General features: G+C 57.9%; 1 protein-coding gene across 1 annotated transcript; it reads left to right on the top strand.

Annotated features, from left to right (window-relative positions):
* Window positions 1–9,750: 9,750 nt before the first annotated feature.
* On the top strand, window positions 9,751–13,437 carry SBK1 (SH3 domain binding kinase 1; the record flags this gene model as incomplete). The annotated part of the gene is made up of 3 exons (XM_080703011.1): window positions 9,751–9,976; window positions 11,682–11,884; window positions 12,652–13,437. The coding sequence occupies 3 exons, from the start codon at window positions 9,751–9,753 to the stop codon at window positions 13,435–13,437; spliced, it is 1,215 nt and encodes a 404-aa protein (XP_080559137.1).
* Between the last annotated feature and the right edge of the window lie 1,477 nt (window positions 13,438–14,914).

The raw sequence follows: 14,914 nt of genomic DNA, 5'->3' as shown, positions 1-14,914 counted from the left end.
ACACACACACACACACACACACACACTCACTAAGTTGCTGAGAGCCTATCTAAGTAGCTGAGGCTGCCTTCAAACCTGTATGACCCTCCTGTCTCAGCTTCCCAAGCGCTGGGATTACAAGCTTACAAACATTTGCCACCATGCCTGGCTTTTATTTTTCAACAAAATAAATTTTGAAACAAAGTCTCGCTAAATTGCAGAGGGCCTCACTAAGTAGCTGAGGCTGGCTGAGAACCTGCGATCCTCCTGTCTCAGCCTCCCAAGTACTGGGATTACAAGTGTACGCTGCCACGCCCCAGCTGCCCCTGGCTTTCTATGTGATGACAAGCAAATCGCTGTCCCCCCCCCCCACCCATCAGCTCTGCGGCTGTTAAGCGGGACTGATAATCCTTCACACAGCCCCTGGGACAGTAGCCACATGCCTGCAAGTCCACATTCAGGAAAGCCAAGATATAAAAAGTTACAACTTCCCAAACACGTAAAGAATTATTCACTCAGCATTTGTCACACCCTGGCTCAGCTAGGAATAGCGGGATGATTAAGGCAGGGGCTCGCTTTCAAGGAGCTCTCGGGTTTCTTGTAGGTACACTTGTCTGGAATCTTTAGGTTGGGAGTTATATAAACCCAACTTGAACAGGCTTAATTAAGCCAAAAAAGGAAATATATTGATTCATGAAATAAATGTTCAGGAGTATAATTGGCTTGAGGCATGCCCCAGCCCGGGCCTCAGAGTCACCAGAACTCTCTCCATCTTCCAGCTCTGCTTGTCTCTTGGTGCTCCTTGCCAGGCAGGCTTGCCCGCTCGTGGTGGCGGTCAGTCCCCAGGGCTGCAGACCTGCCCTCCAGTTTTGGGGCCCAGGGTAAGAGGATGCCTCTTACCCCGGAGCGCGGCAGAAGTGACAGATTCCTAGGGCTCGTCCAGTGGGTCACCCGTGGTCCCGCCCCTGGCAGGTGGGGTGGACCCAGCTCTTGGCCAGCCGTGGGTCAGGCCCACCCCCAGAGCCAGGGTGGAGACCACCGTGCGGTTCACTGCCCGGGCGGAGACAGGTGCTGTCACCCGAAAGAGGAACTGGTGCTGAGCAGGAAATAGCACCATATGTTCATTCACAAACCGCCGAAAGTGTGAGCAGGGCAAGGGCTGGCTCAAATCCTGTTTTCGGACAGTTTCTTCGACAACGCGTACAAGGAGGGGAGGGAGGAGCCGGAGGCAGGTGAGAGGGGAGTGTGGCGGTGTGGAGCGTCACCTCCATCACGCTGCCTGAGGCTGCAGCTCCGGCTCCCTTGCTCCACAGAGGAGCCAGGTGAGGCCGGTGAGAAGTCACAGGGGCTTCCTGGCCCCCTCCGTTCCTGAAATTCTGCCACATGACTGCTTTTGCTTTTCAACAGTCTTTTTTTTTTTTTTTTTTTTTTCAGTACTAGGGGTTTAATCCAAGGGTATTTTACCTCTGGGCTACCACCCCAACCTTATTTTATTTTTTATTTTGAAACAGGGTCTCAGTAAGTTGCTGAGGACCTCACTACATTGCTGAGGCTGGCCTCGAACCTACAACCCTCCTGTCTCAGCCTCCCAAGGACTGGGATTATAGGCATGCACCGCCACCATGCCCAGCTTCACAGAGATTTATAATACTAATACTAACCCAGAGAAGTGAGGTGACCCGCCCGGGAGCAACCGTCCACTCAGGCCAGGCCTTGCTGGTCCGTCCTTGGAGTCTGCCCATGCTAGGGACACAGCAGAGGTGCGGTGGGCTGAGGGAGGGAATATGGGCATGGGGACAGAGCCCTGGGGTGCTAGAGTGAGGATCAGAAAGGCCCGGCAGCATCCCTTGGGCCAATCTCACCCCGCACTGAGTCCCAACAGATGGGGGTCCAGCCTCTGCGGCTGCACCCCAGTGACAGGGAACACACTTCCTCCCTACTGGGTCGTATTTTGAGTGGCTGTCTCAGGAGCCTCACGGGACATGGAACATAAGAGCCTGGGAATGAAGCCTGATACCCGAGTTCAAATCCCAGCTCTGCTAGTTTAGAGCTCTGGGGCAAATGACCAAGTCCATCCATGCCTCTGTAGCCCAGCCCATTTAGTGCTACGATGACAATACCACGGACGAGGTAACGTACCATGAACAGTTTTTTCTTTTCTTTTCTTTTCTTTTTTTTTTTTTTTTTTCCAGTACTGGGGATTGAACCCAGGGACATTTTACATGTAGGCTACACCCCAGCCATATTTTACTCTTTTTTTTTTTTTTAATTTTGAAACAGGGTTGCTAAGCTACTGGGTTCCTTGCTAAGTTACTGGGCTGACTTCAAAGCTGCGGTCCTCCTGTCTCAGCCTCCCAAGTACTGGGATTACAGGCGTGTAGCACCACACCTGTGCCCTACTATCACAGATCTTTCTCTCCCTCTCCCTCTCCCTCTCCCTCTCCCTCTCCCTCTCCCTCTCCTTCTCTTCTCTCTCTCTCTCTCTCTCTCTCTCTCTCTCTCTCTCTCACACACACACACACACACACACACACACAGTTTTAGAGACTAGGAAGCCCAAGGTCAAGGTGTTGGCATGTGATGAGCGCCCTCCAATGGTGGAAGGCAGAAGGGCAAGAGAAAGTCAGAATCCGGCCTTTTATAAGGCACCCACTCCCACAGTGAAGGCATTGACCCGCTCATGAGGCGGGCCACATGGCCTAGCCATCTCTTGGAAGCCTCACCTCTTGATACTGTTGAAATGGTGATTAAATCTCAACATGGGTTTTGGAGGGGACATTGAAACCATAGCAGTCTAGCTGGGCGTGGTGGCACAGCCTTGTAATCCCAGCACTTGGGAGGCTGAGACAGGAGGATCGCACAGGTTCAAAGCCAGCCCCAGCTACTTAATGAGGCTCTCAGCAACTTGGACCCTGTTTCCAAATATAAAAGAGGTCTGGGAGTATAGACCAGAGGTGGAAAAGCCCCTGGGTTCTGCCCTCAGTACCACACACACATAAAAAAGAAACAAACAAACCATAGCAGCCTCTCTCTCTGAGAATGAAGATAGTAACCATCTACCTCTCAGGCTTGTGATAATCATAGGACGTAACCCACAGTGGTTAGCTAGCACCTGGCATCCAGTACATGCTCAATAAATATTTGCCAACATTATTATTCTCCCACAACAGGATACGAGCAGGCCTTTTCCTCTCCAGATTGGTCACCTTCCACCCACTGCTGTCACTGGGCTCTTGTCACTGGGTCTGTGTGAGCACTCTCCTGGGTAACCTCCGGCTACATTCCAGGCAGTTGAACACACTGAGGTTGAAATCTTAGCTCTTCTACATATTGGCCACATATCCCTTGAATTAGGGTAGTGCTAGCTGTTGTAATAAGTCCGTGTTTCAGCAGCCTAACAATAGAAGTTTGCTTCTAGCTCCCATACGAGGCAGGTGGCCAATCCTCATCTTCAGGACTCCTTTCATACACCTTCCCTGGGGACCTAGGCTCCTCTTCCAGCCTTAGGGTTTCAGAGTCCTCGGCACCAAAGCACCAGAAGGAGAATAGGGGAGCCTTTCCTAGTTCTGAGAAGATCAGGGGTGACACATGTCACTTCAGCTCACATTCCCATGGGGAAACCAGCCCCAGGCCACCCCTAGATGCAAAGGAGGCTGAGAGCGGCTCCCTGCTGTAAGGCAGCCACTTCCCAGCGGCGGCAGCTTCCTTGTGGCAGAGGAAGCAGTGTTTGGTGGATGCTTGGCTGTCTTTGCCGTGACCATGGCTGATGATCAACCTCTTGGGTCTCTTTTCTTCATCCTTAAGATAGAAAGCATCCCTGGGTTGGGGCAGCGACTGCCCAGCTCTGTGCAGTTACTAGAATCATTGCTCTGTACACTCATAATGGGTAGGTTTCACCATATATAATTATACCTGGAATAAGCTGTTTTAATAAAACATAGGGAGCTTCTTGCCCCCTTCTCAGGGGTCTTCTGAGGACTCAGGGAAGTTTTGCCAACCTGGCGACACTGTGTGTGCATGTCTGTGTGCTTGTGTTGTGTGTTGCATGTGTGTGCATGCATGCATGTATGTGTGTGGCGTGTGTGCGTGTGCTGGGGAGCAGGGGTTCAGTGTAGGCCCAGGTTGGTGCTGTCTTGGGCGTAGTTCCACAAGGGTGCCACCCAGCCCCAGCTGCCCGCCAACAGGAAGTGGTAGGCGGTTCAGTCTTGCTTCTTGCTTGGGAAACCCTCCTCCACCACAGTGGCTCTGCCAGCATATGGCAGAGCCACGACTGCTGCCATGGCGACCGAGGACCTCCACCTGCCCTCAGCCACACAGAGGGGTGGTGGAGGGCCTCTGTGGGTGCGCGGCCTGAGGGGGCCCCTGGGGCAGCACCGTCAGTCGGCCGAGTGTGGGCGGATGCGGCCCAGAGGTCAGTGGAAGCCTAGTGCTGGGCTGCTCACAGCCAACGAGTCCACAGGGGCTCCTTCCAGAGGGCGCGGTGAGGACAGCGTTTGGAAAGTGCCGGGAGGGTGCAGCTCCAGCAGCCCCAGGCCTGAGCCTCGCAGCCCTCCGGCCCACGGAGTGATGTCCTGCTGCACCCAGAGCTCCTGGAGGAGGGCTGCTGCACCTGCCGCGGCGCGCTGCAAGGAGGGAACGTGTTTGTTCCCTCAAGGAGCTACGAGGCGGGCACGGGCGGCCTGGGCTGAGACTCTGCCCTCTCTGGGCCTCAGTTTCTTCCCTGGCCACTGAGCGATGTGGGTGAAATGGTCCCAACATTCTGACTTGGGAAGACACGGTGAAGTGCCAGCTTCGAAGCCCATCCCGTGCTAACTCTGAGACCTTGGGCACGTGACTTGATCTCCCTACCTCGTTCTCGTCATCTCGATGGTGATGGTATTTTTTTTAATAACACCTACCTTGGTTGGGCACAGTGGCAGGTGCCTATAATGGCAGTAACTTGGGAAGCTGAGGCAGGAGGATCACAAGTTCGAGGCCAGCCTGGCCAACTTAGAGAGGCCCTGTCTCCAAGTAAAAAGGGCTGGTCGTGTAGCTCAGTGGTACAGCGCTTGTCTAGCATGCATGGAGCCCTGGGTTCAGTCTCCAGCAGTGCAAAAACAGTACCTACCTTGTAGACTCATGATGTCTGGGGACTTGGTCTCGATGCTGGGCCGGCCTGTAGTAAGTACTACAGCAGAGTTAGCGCCCTTAGTATTCTTGTTTTCTTCTTCCAATGGATGGGGACGCTGAGGCCCAGAGAAGTGAAAGGGCTTCCTGAAGGTCAGCCAGCTCAGAAGTGGTGCTCATTAGGGTCAAGGCCAAGGCTGCCAAGCCTCGAGGCCGGGCTGTGCCTGGCGCTCCCTGCTGAGCCTCTGAAGTCACGTGTGTGGTAAGTGGGTCAGAGGCAGCGTGTACCTGGGGGATGACGCAGCAGCCGGGATGTTCGTGTGGGTTAATTCCGTGTCTCCTGCCGCACCTTGTGGAGAAGGGGCCCAAAGAGAGAGGAAGGTTGGGCAGGAGGGAGGGGGCAGTGGGAGGGACCCTCAGGCTGAGCTCTGTGAGCCAAGGAAAGGGAGGAGAGAGAGGGTTGAGTCTGATCTACCCCGTCCCTGCAGAGCGTTGGGCCTGTTGACAGAGGCCCTGCTGAGACACCCCCCAACACCGCTGTATTCAACAGGGGCCCTGACGGGGACAGACATGCCCTGTCCAAATCCTAGTGCTCAGTGAGGCCGAAGTCGGCACCTGCTGCGGGGAGGCTTCGAGGACGACTGGGGTCTGAGCATAATGAGACGTGGGGGCGAGAGACAGGCCACAGAGGTTGTCGGGAATGGTGCAGGAGCCTAAATAGGGGCCACCAAAGCCATAGAAAGTGTAGTGGTCAGAGGAGGCTGCACCCTCAGCACGGCACTGAGGCCAAAGGGGCGGGGCAGGTTGGGGTGGGGCGGGGCAAGCCAGCCCAGCAGTCCCTGGGCGTGGGAGGGAGAGCGGGAGTGGAGGCCTGCAGCCACCTGAAGCTGTCAATCAAGCTCCCAGGGGATAAGAAACAGCCGGAAGCTCCTGGGCAGGCAGAAACCCAAAGTGGGGGGGGGGGGTGCGTGTGTATACATGTGCCCGCACTCACGTGGGCCGTCCACCTCAGCAGCTGGGGAGTCCACACGCCTCAGAAGTAGGCCAGGAGGGCAGCCCGGGGTCTCGCTGGGAGGTGTGGGCAAGTCCAAGGCAAAGGGCTGTGCACTCTAAAGACCACTCGAGGACCACCTCCTGCTGCCCACAGAAGGCCTGGGGAAGCCAGGCAGTGTTGTGTTCACTTGTAATCTCAGCCACTCGGAGGTTAAGGCAGAAGGATCACAGGTTCGAGGCCAGCCTGGGCAACTGAGCAAGACTGGCTCAAATTTTTAAAAGGGAGGGGGTAGCGCGGTAGTACAGCTTGTCTAACAGGCATGAGCCCTTGAGTTCAATTCCTAGTACCTCGAAAGAAAGAAAAGGCTGGTGTGGTAGCCCATGTCTGTAATCTCAGTACTTGGATGCTTAGACAGGAAGATTGCAAGTTCCAGACCAGCCTCAGCAAGTTTACCAGACCCTCAACAACTCAGCAAGACATTTTTGTTTCCAAAAAATGGGAGTGGAGGAGAGAATGCTGAGGGTGGGGTTTGGAGGTAAGAATGGTCCTGATTCAATCCCCAGTACCACAGGAAGGAAGGAAGGAAGGAAGGAAGGAAGGAAGGAAGGAAGGAAGGAAGGAAGGAAGGAAGGAAAGGTGAGCCAGGAATGATGGCACATGCTTGTAATCCCGGCATTCGGGAGGCTGAGAAAGGAGGATCCCAGGTTTGTGGACAGCCTTAGCTACCTAGTGTGGCCTTCCATAACTTAGACCCTGTTTCAAATAAAGAATAAAAAATAGGGCTGGGGGTGTAGCTCAAAGGTAGAATGCCCCTGGATATAATCCCCAGTACCACACAAAAAAGGAAGAAAGGGCCTGGGGCTCACTACCTCGAGGGTGCCCATAGGGAAGCAGCCTGCTGGCACTGGCCCTGAAGCCAGCCCCTCAGTGTCCTGACTTGGGGCCTCATCACCAGGCAGTGGGTGGGCCTTTGACTGCTCACAAGTGATCCCTGACAAGCCAGGAGTCAAGGGGAGACTACCATGGCATCCCACCATAACCCAGTGTGGCTGCTGCAGAGACAGCACTGCCAGCCCAGAGCGCTGGCTACCTCAAGGGCTGGCGCTCCCGGTGCCGGGTCAGGATCCATGGGGAGAGAGGAGCGGGAAGCAGGACCAGGTTTCTGGGGGCCTTGCACCATTCCTCCCAAAGGAGTCTGTGAAAGGGGCTCACCGGGCGGCAGACGAGAATTCGAGGGCGATGATGGGGCATTTCAGACGGGGCAGGCATTCCACCAAAATGAACTAGGGAAGGCTAGGCTGTGACCGGGGTGGACAGTCCTGGGAGCACAGGGTCCATCAGCAGAGCTGGCTCATGAATGGAGGGAGCAGAAGACTGAGGAAGCAGAAGGGGTGGGAGCCAGCGTGGGGCGGGGAGGGCTCCCTGTGCCCCAGCCAGCTGAGAGGACGGTGCAGATGGAGCTCGCTGCGGCTGGGTGGGAGGCCAGGAAGTTCCCTCCTGATGTTCCTCCTCTCCCTGTGAAGTGGGAGGCTGGGTCGTGCCGCCGCCCGCTGAGGGGGAAGAGGAAGGGAAAGCAGAGGAAGAGGCTTTGGAAGGAGCTGCCCGGCCAGCTCGTGAAGTACAAGTACGCCCCCCGCTGCAGGCAGCCAGGGTCAGCGGCCCTGCTCAGCAAGAGTGACTGCCAGCCGGGCGTGGTGGCGCACGCCTGAAATCCTAGTGCTTGGGAGGCTGAGACAGGAGGATCCCAGGTTCACGGCCAGCCTCAGCTACTTAGAGGGGCCCTGAGCAACTTAGTGAGACCCTGTTTCAAAATAAAGAATGGGGCCGGGCGTGGTGGCGCACGCTTGTAATCCCCGCGCTTGGGAGGCAGAGACAGGAGGATCGCGCAGGTTCGAAGCCAGCCGCGCGCGCTGGCTTAGGAGACCCTGTTTCCAAATATAAAACGTAAATATAGGTCTGGGAGTGTAGCCCGGAGGTAGCTACCAAAAAAGTACCACCAAAAAAAAAATTAAAAATAAATAAATAAATAAATAAATAAAGGGCTGGGGGGTGCATCTTGGAGGTAGAATGCCCCCAGCTTCAATTCCCAGTAACACACACACACACACACACACACACACACACACACGCGTGTGACTGCACCCGATGGTAACATATCAGTGTTGTACATTTAGAGAGCGCTGGCTGAATACCAGGCACCAGGTGCTTCATGTCTAGTACTTAACCCTGACAACAACCCATGAGAAGTAGGCACTCTTAGATTCTTTCTATAGACAAGGAAACAGAGGCGCAGGGACATGAACCAGCCTCCCGCGGACATTTGGTACACTCCTGAACCACGCCCCTGCACCTGGGCAAGGCTCAGCTTCCCTCGCCCGCTCCTCCCTGTGTGACAGACAAGAAATGAAGGTCCCAGTGAATGTCTGGAAGACAAGGATGGGGAGGGACGGGGCTGACAGAGAGGCGAAAGCCATGTCTCGGGGTGACAGGTTTATCTTGACACGGTGACAGACTGTGAGTTTGAATATACATACGTCCAAACTCGATCAAGCATATTCTGTAAATACCTATGGCGTTTTATACGTGAACTATACCTCAATACAACTAGAAACATGAAGTAAAATGGGGGGAAATAAATGAAGGCCCTGAAGCAGCGTTAGGCCAGTATCTGCCTGCTGTCAGGTCCCCTCCCCAGCCCTGGTCTCCATGGCAACCGACTCCCCAGCACCCACAGGCAGATTCCAGGGTCCATTCAGAGACGAACTCCATGGCCCTGAGGGGTGCAGCCAGGAAGAAGACTGCCCCAGCTTCTGGCCTGTGAAAGCGGAGGGCAAAGGCTGGGTCTCTGTGGCCAAGCACTCTGTCGTCGTTTCCCTGGCGGAGCCAGGGGCCGCCGCTGCATTGTGTGTAGTCAAGTGGGCTGTGTGTCTGTCTGCCGGAGGTGTTACCAGCTATGCTGGTGCGTGGCCATGTCTGCACCCTCCTGCCGGGATTCGAAGAGAGAACATGGCTGAGATGTTTGGTGCTGCAGCCCCTGCCCTTCCCGGGTCCCGCCTCATTTCCCTTGGCCGGGTCCCCTTTGATTGGTATGCATAATTTATGTATGTTTGCTGTGTCTTTTGTGCATCTCCCCAGGGACAGGGGCAGCGATTTGTATGTTTGTTCAGGGTTGTGTCCCCAGGGTCTTGTGCACACCTGGCAGTCATCAGGTGCTTCTGAATACTTGTGGGTGTGGCTGCGATGTGGCTCGGTGCAGAGCACCAGCTTGGCATGTATGACAGCCTGGGTGTGATCCCATCTACCCCCCCCCCCACACACACACAAGTAAGAATGGGTGTGTGCGTGTGAACTCGGTATATGGCTGTGTCTTTGGGTAACATCATCACGTTATCATGTGCCTTGCCTGGCACTGTGTGAATGATTGCAGGAGGCAGATGTGCCAGTGGTACACAAGTGCCAAGGAGGGACAGTGAGTGGCTGGCTCTCCCCTACCCTGCCAAGGACACTTCGGGGCCCCAGATGCAACAAAGATGCTTGACGCCCCCTTGTGGTCATCTTAGGCCTGGCATGGGCCCTGCCAGGACTCTCTTGAGTGCCAGGAAGCAGTAGGTAGATGGAGGGGGGCCTGGCCTGATGTTCCTCCTTGTGCCATCCCTCCCAACAGGGAGAAGATGAGCGTGGGCTGCCCAGAGCCAGAGCCGCCACACGCCCTGCCCTGCTGTGGGCCGGGGACCCCCCCAGGACCAGGTGCAGGTGTGCCCCTCCTCACCGAAGACATGCAGGCACTGACCCTCCGCACGCTGGCGGCCAGCGACGTTACCAAGCACTATGAACTTGTCCGGGAGCTAGGCAAAGGCACCTACGGGAAGGTTGATCTGGTGGCCTACAAGGGCACAGGTGAGTGTCTGCAGGCTGGGTGGGGTCATGGGCCAGGGCTCTATGGGGCCAGGAGGCAGTGCCGTGGTCCAGGTGGAGGGGGCGGCATCTGAAGCAGCCCATGAGAACACAAGCAGATGGGACAGGGAGGAGTCTGGGGGCCGGTGCCAGGCTGGAGGGCGGGCTGCTTCCACACCACCTGGGTGCCTTGGGACAGCCTAGGGTCAGGGCAGAGGGCAGGGTTGGCAGCTATGCTTGGGGACTCACCAGTGTACTGATGATAGCTAACCCTAGGGAGGTGGACAGAGAGGTGAGGGGGTCCCTGGGGACTGGGCACCATGTTTAGAGGACAGGGGAGACACCCTGTGAAACCAGTATAGCCATCTCCATTTCTCAGATCGAGACACTGAGGCCCAGACATTCAGCCACTTAGCCAGAGTCGTGCAGCTAGAAGTTTCAAGTTGGGGTGACCCCAGCAGTCAGCTCCAGAGCCATCTTGCTTGCCTCCTGGGCTGACACCTGCCCCATTCTGTCAGTCCCAGCAGTATCCACTCAGCCAGTCAGGGGCGGAGCTGTGCGCTCTAACCACTGCACACCTGAGACAGGGGGTCTCTGTGAACTGAGGGCAGCGGGAAGGACCCTGGACATGGGGTCACCTGTCTGTTACCTGCTTGCTCTGTGACCTTGGGCAAGTGACCAACCTCTTCCTACGCCTCAGTGTCCTCACTTAGGCAGCAGAGCTGGGCATGGTGGTACACAGCTGTGATTCCAGAACTTGGGAGGCTGAGACAGGAGGATTGCAGATGGATGGACCTTAGTTATGTAGTGAGACTCTCGGCAACTTAGTTAGACCCTGTCTCAAAATAATAAAAATAAAATACAACTGGGAGTGCAGTTCAGAGGTAGAGTCCCCCTGGGTACCACAAAGCAGAAGGAGAGGAGGAGGAGGAGGAGAGCATGGTGGTGCACGCTTGTAATCCCAGTACTTGGGAGGCTGAGATAGGAGGATTGCAGGTTCACAGCCAGCCTCAGCAACTTAGTGAGACCCTGTTTCAAAATAAGAAGTAAAAATAGGGCTGGGACTGTAGCTTGGAGGTAGAATGCCTCTGGATTCAACCCCCAGCACACACCAAAAAAAAAAAAAAAAAAAAAGAAAAGAAAGAAAATAGGCTACCACTAGCACCCACCTCGTAGGGTCATTATGAAGCATGAGTAGACCGAGAAGCGCAGAAGCCGGGCGGGCGCTGTGTACTGCCCTGTGGACACAGCTGTGTGTACGCAGGAGGGTGCGCCTGCCTGACCAGCCGCAGGGTTGGCGACCTGTGCCTTCGTGTCTTCATTCATCCGCTCCAACATTTGCCCAGCACCTTTTTTATATGCTGGACTCTGGAGGCACAAGACAGATTCTTGCGCTCAGGAAGCCACGTTCTAGCAAGGAGACAATACAAATCAGTAAATAGGACGGCAGGGAAACAGGAGTGGGGACAGGAGGCGGCAGACCCTCCGGCCACCTCACGAGGACGGCTGCAGACTGGAGTAGCAGGCAGGCCCGGGCCCCCAGTCTCCCAGCTCGGTCCTGCCCTGTCGCACCACCTCGAGTCTGTTTGCCATCTGTGAGGTGAGGATGGGGCCCCACTGGACTTTGTCCCCGGGTCAGGCTGTGCAGATGGGTGTGGGTGTGTGCCAGGGACAGGGGGCCTCACTGCTGTTGCTGTGGCCCTGCCAGGCACGAAGATGGCACTGAAGTTTGTGAACAAGAGCAAGACGAAGCTGAAGAACTTCCTGCGGGAGGTGAGCATCACCAACAGCCTCTCGTCCAGCCCCTTCATCATCAAGGTCTTTGATGTGGTCTTCGAGACCGAGGACTGCTACGTCTTCGCCCAGGAGTACGCGCCCGCTGGGGACCTGTTCGACATCATCCCTCCCCAGGTACTTGGGATGGTGGTGTAGAGAGCCTTGGGGGTGGTCATCAGGGTCCCCAGAGTGTGCGGCTGGGAAAGGAGTCAGATCATATCACCGACAAGTATCAGCCGGGCGTGGTGGCGCACCCTTGTAATCTCAGCCCTCGGGAGGCTGAGACAGGAGGACTGTGGTTCGAGGGGCAGCCTCAGCTACTACTAGTGAGGCCCTTTGTGACTCAGGGAGACCCTGTTTCAAAATAAAGAATAAAAAATAGGACTGGAGGTGTAGCTGGGAGGTAGAATGCCCCTGGGTTCCACCCCCAGACCCACAAAAAAAAAAAAAAAAAAAACTATCAGCACCTAAATATATATATATTATATAGTCAGTCGCTAATCAGGGAGCTGCGGAAGAGAGGGGTCTTGGGTATGTAAGAGCCAGACAGTAAGTAACAGGCTGAAATAAACCTTCAGAAGGAAACAGTGATGGCCCATGCCCAACAGCACCCTCTGGGGGTGCCCACCCGGGAAGGAGGCCCCAGGGGAGGTGACCACTGGCTGGGAAGGGTGCTGCGGATCTGATGGGAGCCAGCGGGAAAGGGCGCCGAGCTGCAGCCGGGCCTAGACCTAATGAGGGGGAGGCGAAAGCCACCTGGTGGGAGAGGCCCCAGAGCGGTGCCCAGGTGGGACAGGGACAGGGAAGGCACCTGGCCCCGGGACCAGGGGTGGGGCGCCGGGAGCGGAGGCGGGGTCGGCGCTCGGCCGCCCGCGCCATCTCTCGCTGCCGCCCCGCCGCAGGTCGGGCTCCCGGAGGACACGGTGAAGCGCTGCGTGCAGCAGCTGGGCCTGGCGCTGGACTTCATGCACGCGCGGCAGCTGGTGCACCGCGACATCAAGCCAGAGAACGTGCTGCTGTTCGACCGCGAGTGCCGGCGCGTGAAGCTGGCGGACTTCGGCATGACGCGCCGCGTGGGCTGCCGCGTGAAGCGCGTGAGCGGCACCATCCCCTACACGGCGCCCGAGGTGTGCCAGGCGGGCCGCGCCGACGGCTTCGCGGTGGACACGGGCGTGGACGTGTGGGCCTTCGGCGTGCTCATCTTCTGCGTGCTCACCGGCAACTTCCCGTGGGAGGCGGCGTCGGGCGCCGACGCCTTCTTCGAGGAGTTCGTGCGCTGGCAGCGCGGCCGGCTGCCCGGGCTGCCGTCGCAATGGCGCCGCTTCACGGAGCCCGCGCTGCGCATGTTCCAGCGCCTCCTGGCGCTGGAGCCCGAGCGCCGCGGCCCGGCCAAGGAGGTGTTCCGCTTCCTCAAGCACGAGCTCACGTCCGAGCTGCGGCGCCGGCCCTCGCACCGCGCGCGCAAGCCGCCCGGGGACCGGCCGCCCGCCGCGGGCCCGCTGCGCCTGGAGCCCGGGCCGCTCAAGCGCACGGTGCTCACCGAGAGCGGCCCGCGGCCCGCGGCCCCCGCCGCGCCCGCGCCCGAGCCCGGCCTGCTGCCCCCGGGGCCCCCCGGCAGGACCGACGGCCGCCCGGACAAGAGCAAGGGGCAGGTGGTGCTGGCCACGGCCATCGAGATCTGCGTCTGAGCCGGCCCGGGCGCCCAGCACACAGCCCCGAGCAGGCGGGCACCCCGGGGGTCCGGCCGCAGCCGCCAGAAGACCTGGCGGGCGGGCGGGCGGGTCGGCCTCCAGCCTCTGAGAAGCCAAGCCCCGCAGACCCGAGGATTCAGAGGCCCTCTGATGCCCGGAGCCAGGGAGCTTGTGGGCCAGACTCCCCGCGCCTCCCTGAGCCCTGGAATCCCGACTAGTCGCGCCTGGCCCTTCGCACACACACCCCTTGCGGATCATCCCGAAGTCCCAGCCCTTCTGGAAGCCCTCCTCTATCCCCACCTCGCCTCAGGCACAGAAGGGGGCAGAAATGGGCTGGGGGCGGCTGGCGGAGGGAGGAGAGCGTCCTGGGAGGCTGGAGGGAGAGGCGGGGGTTGGGGGGGGCTGGAAATGTAGCAAAAGTCTGGATGTCGGGCAAGTGTGTGCATGCGCAGCGCGGGTGCATAAGAACCTAGTGAGCCTCCACTCCCCATTCTGCTGATGAGGACACTGGGCCCAGGAGGGAGGGCAATTTGCTGTGGCCACACAGCCCAAGAGGCAGCGCTCTGGAGCCCTCCCCTCCCCCCACACTGTGCGCCCAAAGGAGGTCCTGACCCCTGAGGGTGGGGCAGGAGAGCCCAGGATAGGGTTCTCAGCTGTTCCTGCAGCCCTAGGGTAGGGGAGCTATGCAGAGCCCAGGGCACCACCTGCCTGCCCCACGGCCCTCTCCCACATCCTCCCAGTCCTTGAACCCTGGCCCAGACACTGGCCTGGGTCTCCAGGAGGCTTCAAGTTGATCTTTGTCAGTAATTTTCCTGGGTTTTTATTAGGGTCAAACATGTCAACCTCCAAGAATCAGTCTGACCCATCCCTTCACACCATCTTCCAAGTTTCTGGCACAGGACTGCATCTGTGGGTATGAAAGGGCGGTGCAGGGGGGGGCAACATGTTACTTGGTATCTGCGCATAGAGCACAGAAATTTGGGTGAGGCCTTGAACACACCGTGACTGGTCCAGACGCCTCCTAACCTGGCCCCCCCACCCAGGTTTCCACCCAGGCCCCTGTCCGCGTGCAGGCCCACACTTCACCACCCCCTCAGGGAATCCGCAAGGAGACTCCTGCACGTTGGTCCAGGCCCAGGAACTTTGCCTCGCCTAGCACTCCCTTGAGCCCCCTGCCGTTTCAGAGGCCCCGGGGCGCCCCCGCAATAACCTCAACATGGGTGAGGCTGCTGCTGCCTGGCAGTGCCCACCCGCCGGCCCGGGGCCACCTCTACCAGGGTCCCTCCTGGGGGTCTGGGACATTTGAGGGGGCTCCTTGATGGACCAGCCTGGCTTCAGGGGGCAGCAACCACCCTCCAGCCTGGAGCCTCCGCCTCTCCACTCGCCCCTCGGTCCCACCGCGCAAAAGGGCTATAGGTCCCCCTGCCCTGCCCGGGTCCAGTTTACAAACAGTGTGCGGGTGCCCCAGGGCCTG

The sequence above is a fragment of the Muscardinus avellanarius genome (genome assembly GCF_963383645.1).
Source record: "Muscardinus avellanarius genome assembly, chromosome: 10".
Lineage (NCBI taxonomy): Eukaryota > Metazoa > Chordata > Mammalia > Rodentia > Gliridae > Muscardinus > Muscardinus avellanarius.
The sequence above is the reverse complement of the archived record's forward strand: the minus strand, read 5'-3'. Positions and strand labels throughout refer to the sequence as shown.